The sequence below is a fragment of the Sus scrofa genome, chromosome 2 (assembly GCF_054392235.1).
Source record: "Sus scrofa isolate SSC_HxYL_T2T_F1_AM1 chromosome 2, Sscrofa_HxYL_maternal_Yorkshire_Landrace_v2.0, whole genome shotgun sequence".
Taxonomy (NCBI): Eukaryota; Metazoa; Chordata; class Mammalia; order Artiodactyla; family Suidae; genus Sus; species Sus scrofa.
In genome coordinates, this window is record NC_139384.1 from 81,977,248 (window position 1) to 81,995,410 (window position 18,163).

Here is an 18,163-nt window from a genome sequence, read left to right on the forward strand (position 1 = left end):
CCCAGGACCAAAGGCCGGGAAGGGCCAATAATAATAGCCACATTGAGGAAAATGAAGCGAGTGGGGGCAGGAAAGGCTGGCCAGAGGCCTCGTGTGCCCAGGAAGTCAGTTAAGAGGCAGCTGGAGAGCAGCCACGGGGCCCTGGCAGGGAAGTCATGCCGGACCTTTGCAGGAGCTGCGCCCGGGCCTCAAGAGGGCAGAGGAGAGGCTGGAGCAGGGTCAGGAGGGAACTGGAGGAAACAGCGAGTGTGGGAAACCCTCTGAGGCAGAGACGTTGTGGCGGGGAGGGGTGGGGAGTGCCCAGCCAGCCTCCAGGCCATGCCATCAGTCACACTCTCTTTAAATTACTTTATTCAAGAAGGTGGGGAGGACAGACAGGGGACTGAGCTGAGCCCTGAGTCCCTGAACCTCCCAGCTCAGCCCCCACAGCAGGACGGGACAAAAGTTAGGGGGTGGGGACTCCAGCCCCACCCAGACAAGGTTGGGGACGGACAGGACCCAGGAATACCAATAGACTGTCCTCCAGGAGGGTGGCGGCCGGAGCCCCCGGGGCCCGGCCTGCGGACCACCTGAGACAGGGCTATTTAGGGGTACTGCCCCCCTTCTTGGGAGTAGTGGGCTTCTTGCTCTGCCAGAGGTGTCCCTGGATGGTGAAGGCATCCACGCTCATGGACATGGTCTTGGCGGGGATCTGGGTAAAGCGCTTGCGGTCTGAGTTGTACTTGTAAATGCCCTCGACCATGGCGGGCGTGACCGTTCGGGGGCCATAGCCTGCCAGCCGAGACAGCTCCTCCGTCTCCCCAGACAGTGTGTACAGGGCTCGGAACTGGCAGCTTGAGTCTCGGAAGAGGATCAGGAAGTGGTTGGCCTTGCTCTTCTCGATCTCCTACCGGGTGGCAAAAGCAGTGAGCAGCCCAGCCAGGGCCCCCTGACCCACCAGCCCCCAGGCCCCCCACACGGGCCCACCTCAAGGATGCGGTTCTTCTGTGGCTCGTTCACCTTGCCCGCCAGGCAGCAGTGTGACAGGGCGTTGTGGATGATGAACTTGTTGGACTTGGCGCTGGGCTCCTTGTACAGCCGTGGACCTAGGGGGCAGGGCGGTCAGCAGGGAGAACCAGGAGACGGGCAGGGCCTGGCGCTTGCCACCCGAAGTCCCACCTACCTGTGTACTCGGGCACTGAGGCTGGGGAGGAGGCATTGCTGCCATTCTCCCATTCACGTTCACGACTACCAGGCAGGCGGCTTGGAGACATGAGGCCGGATGGAGATGGAGCCCTGGCAGGGGAAGGGGTGCAGTGGGCATGCGGTCACTGGGGGCCCAAGCTTCCCGACCAGTGCAGTGGGACCAGGGAAGAGCAAGCCCAGAACACTGCAGAGCGGGTCACGTCCAAGGACATCGTGTGTGCCCCTGAGCCCACGCAGTACCCTCTCCTAGCCCCCGGCACGGTGAACCCCAGCACAGAGAGGCCCGTCCTTGTATTCTGTCAAGTGTGCGTCCTTTGATCCATCTGGCGGCAGATACACACGCTGGTGCCCGTCACACTCCTAGGCTCGCTGTCCCTCACACACATACTCTGAAAGGCCACCTGGAACACAGGCGCCTGCCCACCCAGGCCAAACTCACCGAGACGTGGGCCTCTTCACGCCAAGGTTATTGGGGGCCTCGTTGGCCACGGTGGACAGTGACAGAGTGGACTGTGAGTAGATTTTGCTGAGCCGAGAGCCTGGGAGCAGAGGGTGTCAGTCAGGCCCCACTCGAAGCCCCTTCACCTCCACAAACACCCAAGGGGGCCTTACCTGGCCAGCTGGATAGGGAACGTGGGGTCGGACCCTCACCCTGTGCAGCCCCCCTGGCGGCTAACCTCCCCCCACCCCTGGGCGGGAGGGGGCTTTGTCTAGCAGCACCTCACCTCTTAGGCCGTAGAGAGACCTCTGGGCCAGCTCCACCCACACCCCTCACCCTGCTGCAGCCCCCACATCCTTCTGGAAGCCTTGACCCCTATGAGCCCACGTGCTGGCTGCACCCTGCAGCCCTGTGAATGTACCCCCTACCTCCCTACATTCCCCCAGGGGCCTCACCTAGCAGGCCACGGGCTGGGCTTCGCGCCAGGGCAGTGTCATCACAGCAACCAGAGCGCGGCCGGGGGGCCCTCCGACCTCCCCGGCCTGGCCCCCCACTCCCCGTGGCCCGGGGCCGCAGCACCTTGTCAAGGTCATCCATCAGCTTCAGCTGGGCCCGGCGTTCATACTCAAGCCGCGTGAACTCCCCCCGCCGGGGGCCCACCTCCTCCTCGGCTGGGGCTCGGGCAGCAGGGGCTGGGATCGCAGCTGGGGCCGCAGGAGCTGGTGGGGCTTGGGGGCTGGAGGCTGCCTCCTCCTGGGCCAGCCTGCAGATGAGGGGATTGAAGCAGTCAGGTCATGGGGTCGCCAGTGGCAGGGGTCCCTGGGCTGGGCACAGCCTTACCGTGCAGCCTCCTCCCTCCGCTGCTCCTTCTCCGCCTCCTGCCACTGTTTCCGCCGCCGTGCCTCCTCTGCCCGTCGCTGCTGCCGCTCCAGCAGGCTGGCCCGCTTTTGGGCCATCTCGTCCTCAGGCTTATCTTCATTCTGGGGGCAGGCACCAAATCCAGCTGGGTGTCCCTCCCCTGCTTCATTGGGGGTCTGATCTTCTGTTGACCCAACCTGCCAGCCACTCACCTGTCCTTGAATTTTTATAATTGGTCTGAAGACATTTAGTGGGCACCTGTTTGTGCACAGGCCCATACTGGCTTCTGGGCACACAAAGCAATCATTACCTCAGTATGGGTGAATAGCAGCAGAGGCTGTTATCAGTCTACACTGTGGAGGGGGACCTATCTAGCCTGGGGACACCAAGAGGAAGTAACCTTGGACGAGGAGGAGGAGAACTGAACTGAGGATGAGTGGTGAGAAGCGTGTTCTGGGTGGAAAGAACAGAAGGTACAAAGGCCCTGAGGCCAGAACAAGCCTAGCAGGTGTGGAGCAGCAGGGAGGCCAGTGTGGCTGGGATGCAGAGCTGGGGAGGATGGCACAGGATGAGGTCAGGGGCGAGCAGAAGGTTTTAAAGAGGGGAGCGACGAGGTCCCATTTACATTTTTGAAAAAAATCTTGCTGGCCAGGGACGGAGTTCCTATGGTGGTGCAGTGGAAACGAATCCGACTAGGAACCATGAGGTTGCGGGTTCGATCCCTGGCCTCGCTCAGTGGGTTAAGGATCTGGCGTTGTTGTAGGCTGTGGTGTAGGTCACAGATGCGGCTCAGATCTGGCATTGCTGTGGCTGGGGCGTAGGCCGGCAGCTGTAGCTCCGATTCAGCCCCTAGCCTGGGAACCTCCATGTACCTCAGGTGCAGCCCTAAAAAGACCAAAAAAAAAAAAAAAAGAAAAGAAAAGAAAAGAAAATGGCCAGGGACTGATATGTGGAGACCAATTAGGATGTGACTGCAGGTGTCCAGGTTAGAGGTGGTGGCCCAGGATGGGGATGCCAAGAGGAATAATGCCAAGACATGGAAGTGTCAGGAAGGGAAACTGGTAGGGAGATGCTGTCGGGGGCTGGGGGGGAGGGAGAGCAGGAGAAAGGAGACCCCTTGGAGGACCCTAGCCCCATTTGACCATATACCCAGTCCTGTCCATCTGTCCGTCACCTCCCCCATCCATCTATGTGCCTATCCCTGTCCATCTATCTACCCACCCCACCTATGTGTCCACCTGGCCACATACACCTTGTCCGTCTGCCCACTTGCAGCTGGCTAACCATCTACCTTGTCCCCTTACCAGCTCCGTCTGTCTGTCCATCCTTTGGGAAAGTCCTATCCATGTGCCCACCTGTCCGCCTGCTGGTCTATCCATCCACCCACCCTTTTCCCCCCTCCCTGACCATCTATCCATCCACCTGCCTCCCCACCTACTCAGGTGACTCTCACCTTATAGAAGAACCCCAGCCCGGCCCGGGGCTCTCCCTCTGAAGATGCCTCTTCTTCTAAGGAATCCTCAGCACCAGGGGGGCTTCCGTCCCCCTCATCCTCAGCCGTGGGCTCTCCCAGGCTGCCCAGCGGGATCTCGATGAGGCCAGGCCGGGCTGCTGGCTCCTCGGGAGATGGCCCCTCCGCCAGGAGGATGGAGGAGCGCGTCTGCACAGGCACCTGGCTTGGCGAGAACTTGCGCAGGTGGGGGAGGCTGTCCACATCGTGGGGAGGCGTGAGCACCCTCGTCAGGGGTGCCAGCCGCAGCTCTGCTGGCCGTGCATGTTTCGGGCTGCGGGGTGTTGGGCTGGGGCCAGGCCCAGGGCTGCGCCGGGCAGCTGGGGCACGCCGGGCAGGGCTGGGGGATGCAGCTTTGGGGCCCGTCGTGGGACCAGGAATGACCCAGGCAGCAGGAGGAGGGGCAGGCCCAGAGGCCTCGGGCGGGGCCAGGAGCCGCTGCTGCTGGTCCGTGAGCCTCTGCATGTCCCGTTGCAGCGAGTTTAGCGCTGCGCTCAGCTTGCTGACCGCCCGGTTATAGTCCCCCAGCCCCTCGGGGGGCACTGGGCCCAGTTCTGGAGAGAAGGTCACAGCCTTTGGCCGTGGGGACGGCTCACCCTGGCCCTCACCTGCCGGCCGCTCCCCACCAGGGGCCAGGCCCGGCTCTGCCTCCGCTTCCCCACCAGCCTCCCGTGGCTGCACCTGCAGGAAAGCGCTCTTGCCCAGCCGCTGGCGATGCTTGGCAAAGATGGCCTCTATCCGTCGCTTCTGAGCCTCTATGGCCCGGCGTTTCTCCTCTAGCCGGGCTCCGAGCTCGCTCATCTCTGAGCTCAGGGCCTCCGGTGCCACAGGGGTGGCCATGGGGGACCCTGCCTCAGCCTCGGCCTTCACCAGCTGCTTCTTGCGTTCAGCAAAGCTGGTCATCTTCACTTCAGAGTTGCTGGCTGCCGGGGACGAAGCTGCGGCCTTGGGGGAGCCCTCGGTCAGAGCTGGCGGTTTTGATACCTCCCCCACCAAGCAGGGAGACGGTTTCAAGGGACCCTCGGGGTGGGGCAGGTAGGCAGGTGCTTTGGTGGGCCCGTCGGGCAGTGGTTTTGAGGCCCCCTCGGGTGGATAGGGGGAAGCCAGCGGCAGTTTGGAGGACCCCTCAGGGGAGTGGAGGTAGAAGCTGCCGTCGGCAGCCCCATCCGGGAGCAGCCGGGGCTCGGCACTGTGGATGATCTGCAGGGCCTCCTCGATGGTGGGCAGGTCGCCGGTCTCTGGGGGCGGCTGGGCGGGGGTCCGGGCTGGCACGGAGCGCGGAGGACCCAGGCTGTCTGAACTGACGGAGCGGAGGAGGACTGGGTCTCCCATGACAACATCCACGTCGCTGTCCAGGCCAAAGGGGGTGCTGAACGACACGGCCTGGGAAAGGGGACGGCTGGGCGGCCGGAGGGAGGGGTCAGCCCCTGGGACAAGCCCGAGCCCTACCCTAGCCCCATCTGTCCCACTGCCTGGGCCCTCGTGGATACACTCACCTAAGCTGACGGTTCCAGGCTTTGCCAAGGGCCTCCATGTGGGACATGGACGGGGAGGACTTCAGAGAGCCTGTGGAGGGGCAGGGAGTGCTCATTATGGAGTCACTGGGGACCCTGAGTGGGGTCAGCCACAGGATGTCAAAGGATGAGTCACTGATGGGTCATTGTGTGGATGGATAGCTGGGGGCCATGTGGTGCCACTAGGGGGTCCTGTTGAGCCATGGGGGAGGTCACTGGGGGGGGTCAATCAGGGTCACTGGGAGTCATTCAGGTGCCAGAGGAACCCAATGGAGCAGTCACATGGGACAACATGGGGCAGTCTTTGGGTGGGGGATCTCCAGTGACAAGCCAGCCCCCTGCCCTCACCTGTGGATCCACGGAGTGGGGACTGGGGGCCACCGGGTGACAGGAGTGGATGGCGGAAGCTGAAGACAGGGGAACTGCCAAGAGATGCGTGTCAGCCGAGGGGCCCCCTCCCCGCTCCCGGGAGTGGAGCATCCCCCTGCCCCATCCCAGCAGGAGGAGGGCCTATCATGGCCATGGAGTCTTAACCCAGCAGGGGAACCATACCTGCTGCCGCTGTTGTTCTGAGGGGGAGAGGCCTCTGTGGCCCGGGGGGAGGCGGCTGCAGCACAGAGGAGAGGGTAAGGCAGGGCCTGGCCTCCCCACCCGCCCTCCACCCCAGACGCAAGGCCAGGCCTCACCATGACCATCAGGCAGATCCTTGACCTGTACGAAGTCAGGCTTCAGCACCTCAAAGCACATGAACAACTCAGCTAGCAGCACCATCAGGTTGACCTGGAGGCGGAAGACAGGGTCGGCCAATGGGACCCACGGCCCTGGACCCATAGCCCTGGACACCTGCCCACAAGGCCCCAAGATGGCGCTACCTTGAGGGGCGGTGGGACATAGAGCAGGTCCTCAAGAGACAGCGGGCAGCCACGAGGAAGGCGAGAGGCGCAGAAATCCTGCACCAGCTGGAGGTTGTACAGGCTGTCCGCCACAGACATGGGGTCCTTGAGGCACACCTCTGTAGGGACAGGATGTCTGGGTCCCTGTCTCTAAGGCAAGGAGGGCGAGGCCCCAGGAAAGCAGGGGGCCTCCTATGACCCAGGCTTGGCCCCATTCACAAGGGGTACCTGTGGAAGGCTATTCCTCAGGCCTTTGCTTTGGCTGTTCCTACCACCTGGAGAGCTTGGTCCCCCCCAAACTCAACTCAAAAAGCTTTTCCTGACCACCCAGTGCTCTGCAGAGCACTGAACCTCCAGAACATTCTTCTAGATGAACTTCCTGTCTTTCTCTCCCAACTAGGATGTGAGCCGCCCAAGGTCAGGCGTGTGTCTGTACAATATTCTGCCTGGATCTCTGATGCCTAAAAACAGGGTCTGGCACACAGCTTGCACTCTATTGATATATGCTGTGGGAATGAACTGTATGAACCGCAGAGCAGTTCAGTCACTTGTACGAGATCACACAGCTGATTAGGGGAAGAGAGGTTCAAACCCAGGTCTCCCAATTCTGGCAGCTGCACTCATAATCTCTGCACTACTCCAGGGACAGATGCCAACACCAGGTGCCAGGCTCCCAAAAACAGGGTCTGGCTCAGGCCCATTCACTCACCTTCGAGTCGCAAGAGCTGAGGACAATAGCAGTGGATGGTGGCAGCCAGCGCGGCCCCACTTGCCAGGTCCTGGAGGCTGGTCACGGTCGGAAAGCAGGGGGCGCGTCGGGCCACGGCGCGGTCCTTGCGATAGCGGATCTGTGGGTGGGAGCCAGGTCAGGTCAGAGGTCAGGCTGGCCCCCAAGTCAGCAGTCATGCAGGCTGGGCGGGGAGGCCTAGGGGTTCCGCCACGACGGGGGCGTGAAGCCAAGGGTCCCAGAGCCAGAGTGGGGGGCCAGCCTGGAGCAGGGGAAGGGCAGCAGCAAGAGGCAGAGGAGGTGTCTGCGAGCAGCCAGGCCAGCAGCGGGGGGCTGGGGGCAGGGACTCCTGGGACCCTGGGGCGGGGGATACGTTACCATGGGGGGTTTGCTCCCCGACTCCTTCAAACAGAAGGCAATTGCGTGCTGGGGGGGGAGAGGAGCAGCCGTCAGCGGGGCGGGAGGGGTGCTGACTTGCTGGGCCCCCAAGCACACCTCTGGGGGGGGTTGGGGGAGACAGCCCTGATCCCTGTCCTGAGCCCTGGCTGTCCAGCTCCCTGATGGTGCTCTGGCCGGCTTTGGGGACCCCAGCTCCTCCCAGCCCGGAGGGACCCCACGGAGCAGCCTCTCATGCAAGGAACCCTCTTCCCTCACCCCCAAAAGACCCAGGCTTCAGCTGGGGGAGGGGATGCAAGGGAAGCAGGTAGGCAGGAGAGGAACCCCCAACCCAGGCCCTAGGGTGGGGGGGAAGGAGGCCCTGAAGTGAGCAAAGGCAAGGACTTTAGCCCAAAGCCTCCCCTGCCCCCCTCCCCACCCCCCGCAGGGGTCACTTTTCCCCTTGTGGCACTTCAAGGAGGGACACCCCACTGCCCCCAAAGCTGGGAGCAGGGAGCTGTCCTTAGGGAAGCTGGAATCTCAGGAAAGTTCTTCTACCCTCTTTTGGGTTGGAGGATCTTCCTCTTGGCTAGAGGAGTCATCTCCAGGTGCCCTGCCTGTTGGGGTCAGGATCCATGTGTCTGATGGGCTGCGGTCTCCCATCTCAGCTCAGGCGGCCAAGCCCAGGGAGCTCCGCCCTCTTGGCTGATGGGGGGGGGGGGGTTCATCCCCAGCAGGAAAAAATTCTGCCCTCTCAATTAGCCGCAGAGATTCTCCCCTTCCCTGGGTTCCAAGGGGTTTCCCTCTGTTCCTCCCCCTCCCTCCCGGGGCTGGGGTCCCACTTCCTTTGCTCATATCTGGGGGGAGATCGGAGAGGGAGCAGGACAGGCAGGCAGACACAGACACACGGACAGAGCGACAAGCGGGGCAGGCAGACGGGGCAGAGAGACAGCCCCACTTACAGGAACCAGCTTCCAGTACCAGCGTGTGGGGCACTGATGCCAGAGAGGCAGAGAGGGAAGTGGCAGGAGCAGGCACAGGAGGGAGGGGAGAGGGCAGAGAAAGAGAGAGAGTCACCTCCAGCCCTCCCCCCACCAGTGCAGGAATGGCCTTGAGGCACAGCCCTGCCCTGTCCACCCAACCCTCGAGGGTCCGCCCTTCTTTCAATCCATCCATCACCCCAGCCTCACCGAAGGTTGCGCTGGGGCCACCCCATCTGCAGGGGCCGCAGGAGATGCTCTCTGGGCAGCTTCTTGCTCCGTCTTCTCCTGCAGCCGCCGGATGGTCTGGGGAGTAGGGAGGGGTCAGTCCTCTGGTCACTGGGTGATCCTGGCCCTCCAGCCCATCTTGACCCAACCCCCACCTACCGTGTCCACCCAGAAAAGGAGCTTGTGCTCCAAGCTGGCCAGGGCCAAGGGACCAGGCAGTGTCTTTGTCCACTCGAAGGCGAATGCAACCATGAGGGCATCAATGACAGCTAAATGGGCTCCCTGTGGGGGCAGAGGCTGAAGGGTGAGACTAGAGCCGGGGTTGAAGGCTCCCCTCAGCCTTCCAGGGAGAAGAAAGAGGAAGACCCTGGAGGTGGGAGGGGATCGAAGGGGGAGGGGCTTGGGAGGCGGGCCTGGCTTTGAGGTCACAAACTAGGCCTCAGGATCCAGGATCCAGGATCCGGTGGGACATGCCCTCGGTGGCGGGGGGCGCTAGAGTAGCAAAAGGCGCCAGGCCTGGTAGGAGGAGCCAACCGGTGGGCGGGGCCTAAAGGGGCGGGGGCGGGGCCTACCATGAGGATGGGCTGGTGCCTCAGGTCGGCTTCCTGGACTGGGCGCTCGGGCAGTGCAGGTACCGTGCCCCTCCGCGCAAGCAGGGCCAGTAGCGCAGAGGGGCTCGGGGGCGTCTCGAGCTGCGGCAGGGCCTGGCGCCAGGCCCGGCAGTAGAGCTCAGCCGAAAGCAGCAGCCGCGTCACCGGGGGCTTCACATGCTCCTGCGCATACTGGTCAGTGTAGAAGGGCTCCCACAGCTCCGAGGGCACATGCTCTGCGGGGCGAGGGGCGCAACGGGGGAGAATGGCGGGTCAGAGCCACCGGGCACTGGCCCCCATACATGCAATTACATGACCCCAATTAAGGGAGGTGGGGGATCTGGACCAGGGAGGATGACACTAGGACGAGAGTAAGGGATCTGGGCTGAGACGGGAGGCGCAGGTGTGGGGGATTTTGCCAGAGGAAAAGGTGACAGCTTCTAGGCAGAGGGGTCTGCATACAAAGGCAGGGAGGTGGGAGAGAGCACAGTGCCTCCGGGAGATGGCGGGCTCTCCGACGTGGAGGGGAGGTGGCCCGGAAGCCAGATGGGCGGGGTCTTGTAGACACGCCCCTCTCGCCCTCACCTAAGGACTACAGCAGTAACGTCATTACTTAACTGATATCACTTAATCCTGCTCCCTGGGTGCTCCACCCCATCCCAGTGGACTCCCTTTGCCTTACAGCAGCCCTAGGAAGAAGCAGCCGAGACACGAGTGGTCACTTGGCTTTACAGATGAGGAAACCTCAAGAAGGCCACACAGCTCTTCAAAGTGGGAGGCAAACCCAGTCCTTAGACCCTACACCCTCTCAGAGCTGATGGAGGCTGGGGTGGGATGAGCTGCGGTTCGCGAGCTGGCAGGCAGGGCATGGAATGGGAAGGGGGGACAAGGTGCAGACACTTTGATTTGCGGCTGGTGAGTGGCCCGAACTTGGTGACTGAAGTGGGGGGAGAGGCACCCACGGCCCCATGGGGAATGAGGGGGGAGATGGGGGAAAGAGAGTGGTGGCTGAGATGGGGGTACAGGAAGGGCTGGGGCTCAGAGGCAAACACAAAAACCCTTAAAGAAAGGAGCTGGGAAGGAAGAGGCTTGAGGAAACCCCATATGGAGGTGGCAGAGGCCCAAGCAAGGAGGACCCAAGGGTGGAGAGGAGAAAGATCAAAAGGAGTCGCCAGGAAGATCTAGGAGGTAGAGGAGGTGACCCAGGCCAGTATGGGAGGGTCCTTTCTCATGGGTCTTCCGGGGGACCCCAACTCTTATCCCGATTAGAGCTGCTGCTTTGTATACTGGGGTTCGGTGTGTGTTTGAAAGAATGGGGTGGAGGCAGGATTCTACTGCTTACAAACATTTGAACGTGACGTTCCAGGCTTTCCCCAGGTGCCAGCCTTCACAGCAATGTTCCCCAGAGGCCCCTGCCCTCACCTACCGGGACCCAGGTATCCTTGCCTCCAGCCCTCCCCACCCCCACTCTTCCCCCAACCCGGAGAAAGTCACGTTTGACCTTCCTACGTAACACCAACCCCTGAGCCAAGCTGGGCTGTCTCTCTCTGCCCCTCTCAGCTCAGCTCCTGGAAAGAAAGAGCTCTCCAGACCTGGAGATGATTGTATTAAGTGAAATCAGTCAGACAGAGAAAGACAAATATCCTATGACATCACTTCTATGTGGAATCTAAAAAGATGATACAAATGAACTTATTAACAAAACAGAAATAGACCCACAGACATAGAAGACAAACTTCCCGTCACCGAAGGGGGTGGGGGAGGGGCGGATAAATTAGGAGGTTTGAGATTAACACATAGACGCCACTATATATAAAATAAAATAGGTAATCAACAAGGACCTATTGCATAGCACCGGCCAGTAAACTCTATATCTTGTAATAACGTATAAGGGAAAGAATCTGAAAAAAGAATACATATAAATATATATATGAAAGAATACATATAAAATTGAATCAATTTGCTACATGCATTTGAAACTAACACAACACTGTAAATTAACTATACATCAATAAAATTTTAAAAAAGAAGAGGTTAAAAAAAATAATATTAATTAAAAAAAGAAGAGTCCTCCTGGTTCCCTTTCCTGCCACCATACCCCCACCCCAACCTCCCAGATCTGCCCCTGCCCTCCTTGCTCCCGGCCTCCCCAAGGCCAGCAGTGGCCTTCCAATGCCCACTATCTCTCCTGGGCTCTCTGCCGAGCACCTCCTTCTTCCTGAAGCCTTCCTCCCCACTGGCATCTCCCAGCATCAGTTTTTTTCTCCCTCTCCCACCACTCAAACCATGCTAGCTCCCCCCACCCGATGCTGGGCTCCAGGCAGCTGTGTCTCCAGCTGCCTTTATGGACCTGCCTCCCCACCCCCACACCCACCTCACACTAGGATGGCTCCTATGGCCCTCTGAGCTCTGCCACCTGCTGCAGCCCAGGCTTGCCCATAAACCTCAGCATCTTACACCAAACCTGCTCCTGCTCTCTGTGTCCATCTCAGTGAGAGATCACCATCCCTCCCTCTCTCTGGCTCCAAAATCCAATGAGTCATTTGGTTTGAACTCCTTGCATTCCCTGGACCCAGACCCTCCTCCTCTCTCCAGCCTCAGCAAAATGAAACAAGTTTCTTTCCTGCAGGACTTGTCAGGGCCTTGAAGATGACAACTTGAGCTAGAGCTACAGATAGCCAATGTTTACCAGGTATCTGCTTTGTACCAGTGTGTCTCCACCCTGGCACACTTGGCATATGGGGCTGGATAATTTTGTGTTCAGTGGAACTGGGGGTGTAGGGAATCGGGTGTGTGGGGAGTGCTGTCTTGTGCGCTGTAAGACTTTTTTTTTTTTTTTTTGTCTTTTTGCCATTTCTTGGGCTGCTCCTGCGGCATATGGAGGTTCCCGGGCTAAGGGTCGAAACGGAGCTGTAGCTGCCAGCCTTCGCCAGAGCCACAGCAACGCAGGATCTGAGCCGCGTCTGCGACCTACACCACAGCTCACGGCAATGCAAGAACCATGACCCACCGAGCAAGGGCAGAGACCGAACCCGCAACCTCATGGTTCCTAGTCGGATTCGTTAACCACTGCGCCACGATGGGAACTCCTGTAAGATGTTTAACAGAATCCTTGGTCTGTCCTCACTAGATGCCAGGAGCTTCCTCCTCTCAAGTAGCCACAACCAAAAATGTATCAAGACACTACCAAATGTCCCCTAAGCGACAAACACGTCCTTGGTTGATACCCACTACTCTATACTATAAAATGTTTATCGAGCAGTTACAGTAGAGCAGCAGTGTTGGACAGAAATATAATGCGAGCCACAAAGGTAGTTTAAAATTTTCTAGAAGCCACGTTAAAGTAGCAACAAGTGACATTACTTTAGAAATACATTTAACCCAATAAACATCCAAAGTATTATCATTCCAACATGTCATCATTAAATATCTAATGAAATATTTCACATTCTTTGTTGTGTACCAAATCTTCTTTTAGTATCATTTTTTTTTTTTTTTTTGCTTTTTAGGGCCACACCCGCAGCATATGGAGATCCCCAGGCTAGGGGTTGAATCGGAGCTACAGCTGCCGCCCTACGCCAGAGCCACAGCAACGCCACATCCAAGCTGCATCTGCATCTGCGACCTACACCACAGCTCACGGCAACGCTGGATCCTTTAACCCACTGAGCAAGGCCAGGGATTGAACCTGCAACCTCATGGTTCCTAGTCAGATTTGTTAACCACTGAGCCACGACGGGAACTCCTGAGATTTATTCTTATCCATTGTACAGATGGCAAAATCAAGGCCCAGAGAGCTAAGATGACTACATCACACAGCTAGTCAAGGGCAGAGCCAATGGGACCCTAGTTTCCTATGCATCACACAGAGGGTTCTGGAGGCCAGAGGGACGACATCTGGTCGTTTCCCCAACTTGTATCAAGATGGCATCCTTCCTAATCTTATCTCTAAGCTAGAGCTCTGCTGGAGCAGAGGAGCAGAGCCCAGTCGCCTGCATTCCTGCCCAGCCTCCTCACACTTGTGCCCCTGGGCCACCAGAACTATCCCTTCCCCCAGCCGCTATTCCCCCTGGGCGACTGAATATCTCAGTCCCCAGACACCTTCCCTGGCTCCCGGGGCCCTCAGATCCCCACCCAAGGCCTGAGAGACCCTCCTCAAATCTTACCAGCCTCCTCCCCGGCCACCATCGGGACCTGCACACTTTTCTTGTAGAATTCCCTGTTGATCCATAACCCAGGCCTCTGCACACGGGGTGTCCTCCCTCTGGCAAACTCCTACACACCCTGCAAGGTTCAAATGCTCCCTTCTCTTAGGAGCTTTCCCATCTCCTCCCCTCCCTAGAAGACTTCAGGGATTTCCTCCCCTGGCCCACTGCACGCCTCTCCATCACAGACTTTATCACTCTGAGCAGCAGTGATCTGGTTTCAAGTCCCATCCCCCTCTCTCCGGAGTCCATCTCAGTTGTCTCTTTCCAGGGCCCAGCACTGGCCTGGCACCCAAGAGGCATCAGTAAAGAGTCCCAGAGTTTGCGAATCAAGCAGAACTGAGCCCCCCACTTCCCTCTCAGAGCCTGGTGTCCCAGCTCTTCCAGTCCCTGTTTGGAGAAGGTGGGTAGGTGGAGGGGGGGTGGAGATTGAATTTGCCCCTCAGGGAGGATGTCACACAACATAGGGAGCTGGGTCAGTGAGAATAGAACTGGGTGAGTCAGGGCATCTCCCCAGAGACCTGACTTTTCTTTCTGCAAAATGGAATTTCTGTTCTGTCCTCTGGCCAGATGATGAATAATTTTTTTTTTTTTTTTGCCTTTTTCTAGGGCCGCTCCCGCAGCATATGGAGGTTCCCAAGCTAGGGGTCTAATAGGAGCTGTAGCCGCCGACCTACGCCAAAGCCACAGCAACACGGGATCTGAGCTGATTCTGCAACCTACACCACAGCTCACGGCAACACCGGATCCTTAACCCACTGAGCAAGGCAAGGGATCGAACCTGCAACCTCATGGTTCCTAGTCGGATTCGTTAATCACTGTGCCATGATGGGAACTCCAAATAATAATATTAATAAAAATACCACCGGTCACAGTGGCAGCAAAAGTGATATCCACTGAACACATACTGTGTGCCAGACACAGTGCCAAGAATTCTACAGTGAGAAACCTTGTGAGGAAGATACTGGGACCCCAATCACCCCAGCACCACCCTGGCACTTGGCGGGTGCCCCACAGACATTTGTGAAATGGATAAATAAGTGAATGAATGCTCTTTTTTTTTTTGGCTTTGATGTGCAGTGGCTTGATATGGGATCTCAATTCCCAGACCAGGTTTTGAACCCCGGTCACAGCAGTGAAAGAGCCCAATCCTAACCTCTAGATCACCAGGGAACTGCCACCAATGAATGCCGTCTTTAACAGGAGTAAAGGGTACACTTAGAGAAGTGGGATAGTTCATCCATATTCTAGTGGAACATAGGACTCAGATCCAACTCTGATTCCCAAAGTTGAGTTCTTAGTGGCCTCATAATGTGGGACATGAGGGGCTAAGGTAGATCTGGGTGTCTCCCCGCCCGCCCCCCTCTTCCTCAAGCAGATTCTTGGGGGGTAGGTGGGCCCTGCGTGGGAGGATGCAGGGAAAGACACTGGGAGAAAAGGACAGGCTTGGGCAGAACCAGGAGACGGACACCTGTCACCAAGACCCACACCCAGAACAGGTTGATCTGGGAAGGCCACTGAAGGGGGGATGGGCTGTGCCCAGCTGGTGCCAAGACCAGTGGGCAGGACCAGTGGGAGGCAGGGCGTCCCCCCAGAAGGCCCAGACCTTAATTAACTCATCTTCCCCAGGGCCAGGCCCTGGTTGCCCAGCACTGGCACGGGGCCATGACTGAGCCTGCCCAGGGCCTCAAATCCTAGGGACCCACCCGCATCCCGCCGCCGTGGGGCGGCTGGAGTTCTTCACACATGTGGGCCTGGGGGAGGAAGTGGGAGAAGGCCCTACACCTGGGCCCCCACCCGCGGCGATCCTGGATTAGCCATTTCGCATCTGCTGGGCTCGCCCGCCTCTTAGGCAAAATGGGGCAATAAGTCACAGTTGCCAGCCGCCGACCGGGAACAGGGAGGCGAAAGAGGGGGTTCCCGGGGCTCTCCTAGCCGCCCGCAGCGCAGCCAGGGCCGACTCCGGGTGTGTGTCCGGGCCGGACGGGGGCGGGGGTCCTCGCGGGCGCGTGATGTGAGTGTGTAAAGGGGGGAAGGGCGTGCCAAGCCAGGCCCGCGCCGGGAGACACCACTCGGCCTGCAGCCCCCTGCCCAGCTCACCTGGGGGTCAGGACGCCCGGGTCCCGGCGAGGAGCTGGGCCGCCGGCCCCACCCCCACCCTGCTCCCGCAGCCGGGCGGGCAAAGTCCATGGCCCCGGCGGAGCAGGAAGCCCAGAGGCCCGGCGCAGAGGGGCCCGGGCCCGAGACCCCCGGCAGCCGGCGCTATTGTTCCCACGGCCCCGGCCTCTCCGGCGCGGCGCCCCGCCCCCCGCACCTGCCGTCCCCCCTCCCCCGGCCGGGTACCTGCGCCCCCGAACGCGGCCCGCAGCACCCACGCCAGGCTGGCCGCCGCCTTGGCCCGCGAGAAATCGTACTGGTCCAGCGACTTGATCTCGGGCACCAGGAAGGTCCTCCGCAGCGGCCCGGGCCCGGGGGGCGCCGCCTCCACCATGGCGGCGTCGGGGCTGCGGGCGCCGGTTCCGCGCTCGCTTGGACTGGGCTGCGCCGCGCTCGCACCGGGGCCGGGCCCGCCGCCGCCGCCGCCACCACCACAGCTGCCGCCGGGGCCGCAGCCGAGCCAGGTGCGGCCGCTCGCGCTCACGACGCTGCGTCGGCCCCGCCCCGGGGCGGAGCCCAGGTGCGCCCCGCCCCCGGCCCTGGCCCGGGACCCTGTCCCCTCGCCTCGACCAGCCCCTCGCCGCAGGGTGGGGCGGGCCCAGACTGCGGTGGTGGCGGGGGAGGCTGCAGAGGAGTGTGTGTGCGCGCGCGCGCACTGTGTGTGCGCGCTCACTGGGGAGGATGAGCGATCCTCTGTTTGCGGGTGTGTGTGCCTGCCCAAGTGTATTTCCTTAGACGTGAGTGTGAACTTGTCATTCCTGGCCTGGAGGCAGCCTATGCATGGGTGCACCTGTTTCTCATTGTCTTGTGAAGGTGCAAGAATGTGTGTCCGTATTCGTATCAGTGGGTGTGAATCTGGTCGTGTTTGGGTGGTGAACCAGTATATTTGAGGAGGTCTGCATGTGTCCTTGTTTTTCATGCGTGTTGTGTGTGCAAGGACCTGTATTATGTGCTGAGAACATATGAGTGGTGTGTGTGTGCGTGTCTGTGTTTTGTCAGTGCATTATTTGTGTGCATCTAAATGTGCTTGTGTTTTGTGTCAGCCTGATTAATGTCTACGGAGTATGTGAAAAAAACTGAGTGTGTGTGTTCGTGCCAGAGCATGTGAATGGCTGTTACTGGATATTTTGTAAATGTGTGTGCATTTGTGGTATCAACAGAATTTGTTGGGAGCAGGGTTCTAGTTGTGTGTAGGTGGAGATGATGTGTTTGTGTCCATGGGCATTTGTCTATGAGATATGAGTGTAGTTGTGTGCACATGAGTGTGTGTACATGGGGAGCAACTGCATAATGTGTTTTGTGCATATGTGTGCATTTTGAGTGTATTTGTGGGTGACTGCATTTGGGTTCATGATGTGAGCCCAGGTGATGGGGTGTGCAAACCATGGAAATGAGGACAATTGTGTAAGAATGTCCATTTCTGGATGCATTTGAGTGGGCAAGTGTGCATATTTCTCTAGAAACTGCACATTTGTGAGAGTAAATCTGTTAGTGTGGTATGAGCCTGATTATATATGTTGGTGTAAAGGGGTGTTTGTGTGTGAATATATTTGGGTGTGTGTGAACCCAGGTATTTGTGTATGTGATGCAATTGTGTAGCTGTCACTGGGTATATTTGTAGATGTCTGAGCCCCTATTTGTGGATATTTGTTTAATATTCACTTGAGTGTTCCATGGGGGTTTTCCATCAAGACCTCTGCTGTGTGCCTCTTTATGTGAATCTGGGAAATACAAATGTTTGTGCTTGTGAGTGTTAGGTCTTCATAGGCCCATATGTCTAGACGTGTGTATCTGAGTGTGGTTTCATGTGTACAATAGGTGTCTGTGTGTGTTTGGGTTTGTATGTTATCTGTTTATGTGAGTGTTGACATGTATCGCTGAGTGTATTGAAGGTATTTGTGTGTGAAGCTGGTGTGGATTTGTGGATATTTGCATGGATCTGTATGTGAGCATGAGTGTGATAAGATGCACAAGTGTGAATGTGTGTATGTGGTTTCTGAATGTAAACTGAGTACCCGAGAGTATCTCTTTATGTGTAAGTGCACTTGTAGATGCCTGGTTGTGAACATCCAGCTGTAGTATGTATGTGGATGTGTCTGTGTAAGTGGTTGTGTTTTGAATGGCTTGTGGGTGTGGAAGGGTTAGTATCTGTGTGCATCTAGATGCACTTGTGTGTCATATGTATGTGAGACCAGGTGGGTGAATTCCATGTAAGGGAACATAGGTAAGTTTGCATTTATAACTGCAAAGGGGATTTCAATCTACACACACACAGAGAACAGTGTTCTCTTGACTATATAAAATTATGAGATGACAAAGCACTAGCAAGTCAGATTCCTGAGCCCACCCCCACCCCCCATGGTGGTCCCAAGACTGTGTCCTTTGTAGACATTCGCCATCCTCCCTTAACATACACTGCGTGTTTGAGGTGTGGGTCTCATGGTCCAGGTGGTGTGCAGGGCAGGGGGTGGGTTGCCAGAGGGAGGGGAGCTGGGGCGTGGG

At 58.5% G+C, this 18,163-nt stretch overlaps 1 protein-coding gene across 5 annotated transcripts; it reads right to left on the reverse strand.

Moving 5' to 3' along the window:
* Nucleotides 1–334: 334 nt before the first annotated feature.
* CAMSAP3 (calmodulin regulated spectrin associated protein family member 3) lies at nucleotides 335–16,162 on the reverse strand. Of its 5 annotated transcripts, none has more exons than XM_021083911.2 (19): nucleotides 15,848–16,162; nucleotides 9,282–9,535; nucleotides 8,869–8,991; nucleotides 8,692–8,787; nucleotides 8,464–8,496; nucleotides 7,505–7,552; nucleotides 7,109–7,247; nucleotides 6,379–6,518; nucleotides 6,193–6,286; nucleotides 6,059–6,113; nucleotides 5,855–5,928; nucleotides 5,489–5,558; nucleotides 3,936–5,340; nucleotides 2,465–2,604; nucleotides 2,080–2,387; nucleotides 1,625–1,724; nucleotides 1,163–1,275; nucleotides 967–1,085; nucleotides 335–886 (listed from the first exon to the last, which is right to left on the reverse strand). In XM_021083911.2, exons 1-19 carry the CDS (start codon nucleotides 15,993–15,995, stop codon nucleotides 581–583), a joined length of 3,765 nt encoding a protein of 1,254 aa, XP_020939570.1. In that variant the 5' UTR covers nucleotides 15,996–16,162; the 3' UTR covers nucleotides 335–580. The 5 variants fall into 5 exon arrangements, with proteins under 5 accessions (XP_020939570.1, XP_020939567.1, XP_020939568.1 ...); XM_021083908.2 differs by having other exon boundaries at nucleotides 3,936–5,391; XM_021083909.2 differs by lacking the exon at nucleotides 8,464–8,496 and having other exon boundaries at nucleotides 3,936–5,391.
* Between the last annotated feature and the right edge of the window lie 2,001 nt (nucleotides 16,163–18,163).

Excerpts from the sequence above, each read along its gene's own strand:
- CAMSAP3 (XM_021083908.2), bottom strand. The coding sequence starts at position 15,995 with ATGGTGGAGGCGGCGCCCCCCGGGCCCGGGCCGCTGCGGAGGACCTTC. Across the intron at positions 5,559-5,854 it reads CCCACTCCGTGGATCCACAG|GCTCTCTGAAGTCCTCCCCG; the intron begins GTGAGGGCAGGG and ends GCCCCTCCACAG. Across the intron at positions 5,392-5,488 it reads GCCTGGAACCGTCAGCTTAG|CCGTCCCCTTTCCCAGGCCG; the intron begins GTGAGTGTATCC and ends CCGGCCGCCCAG.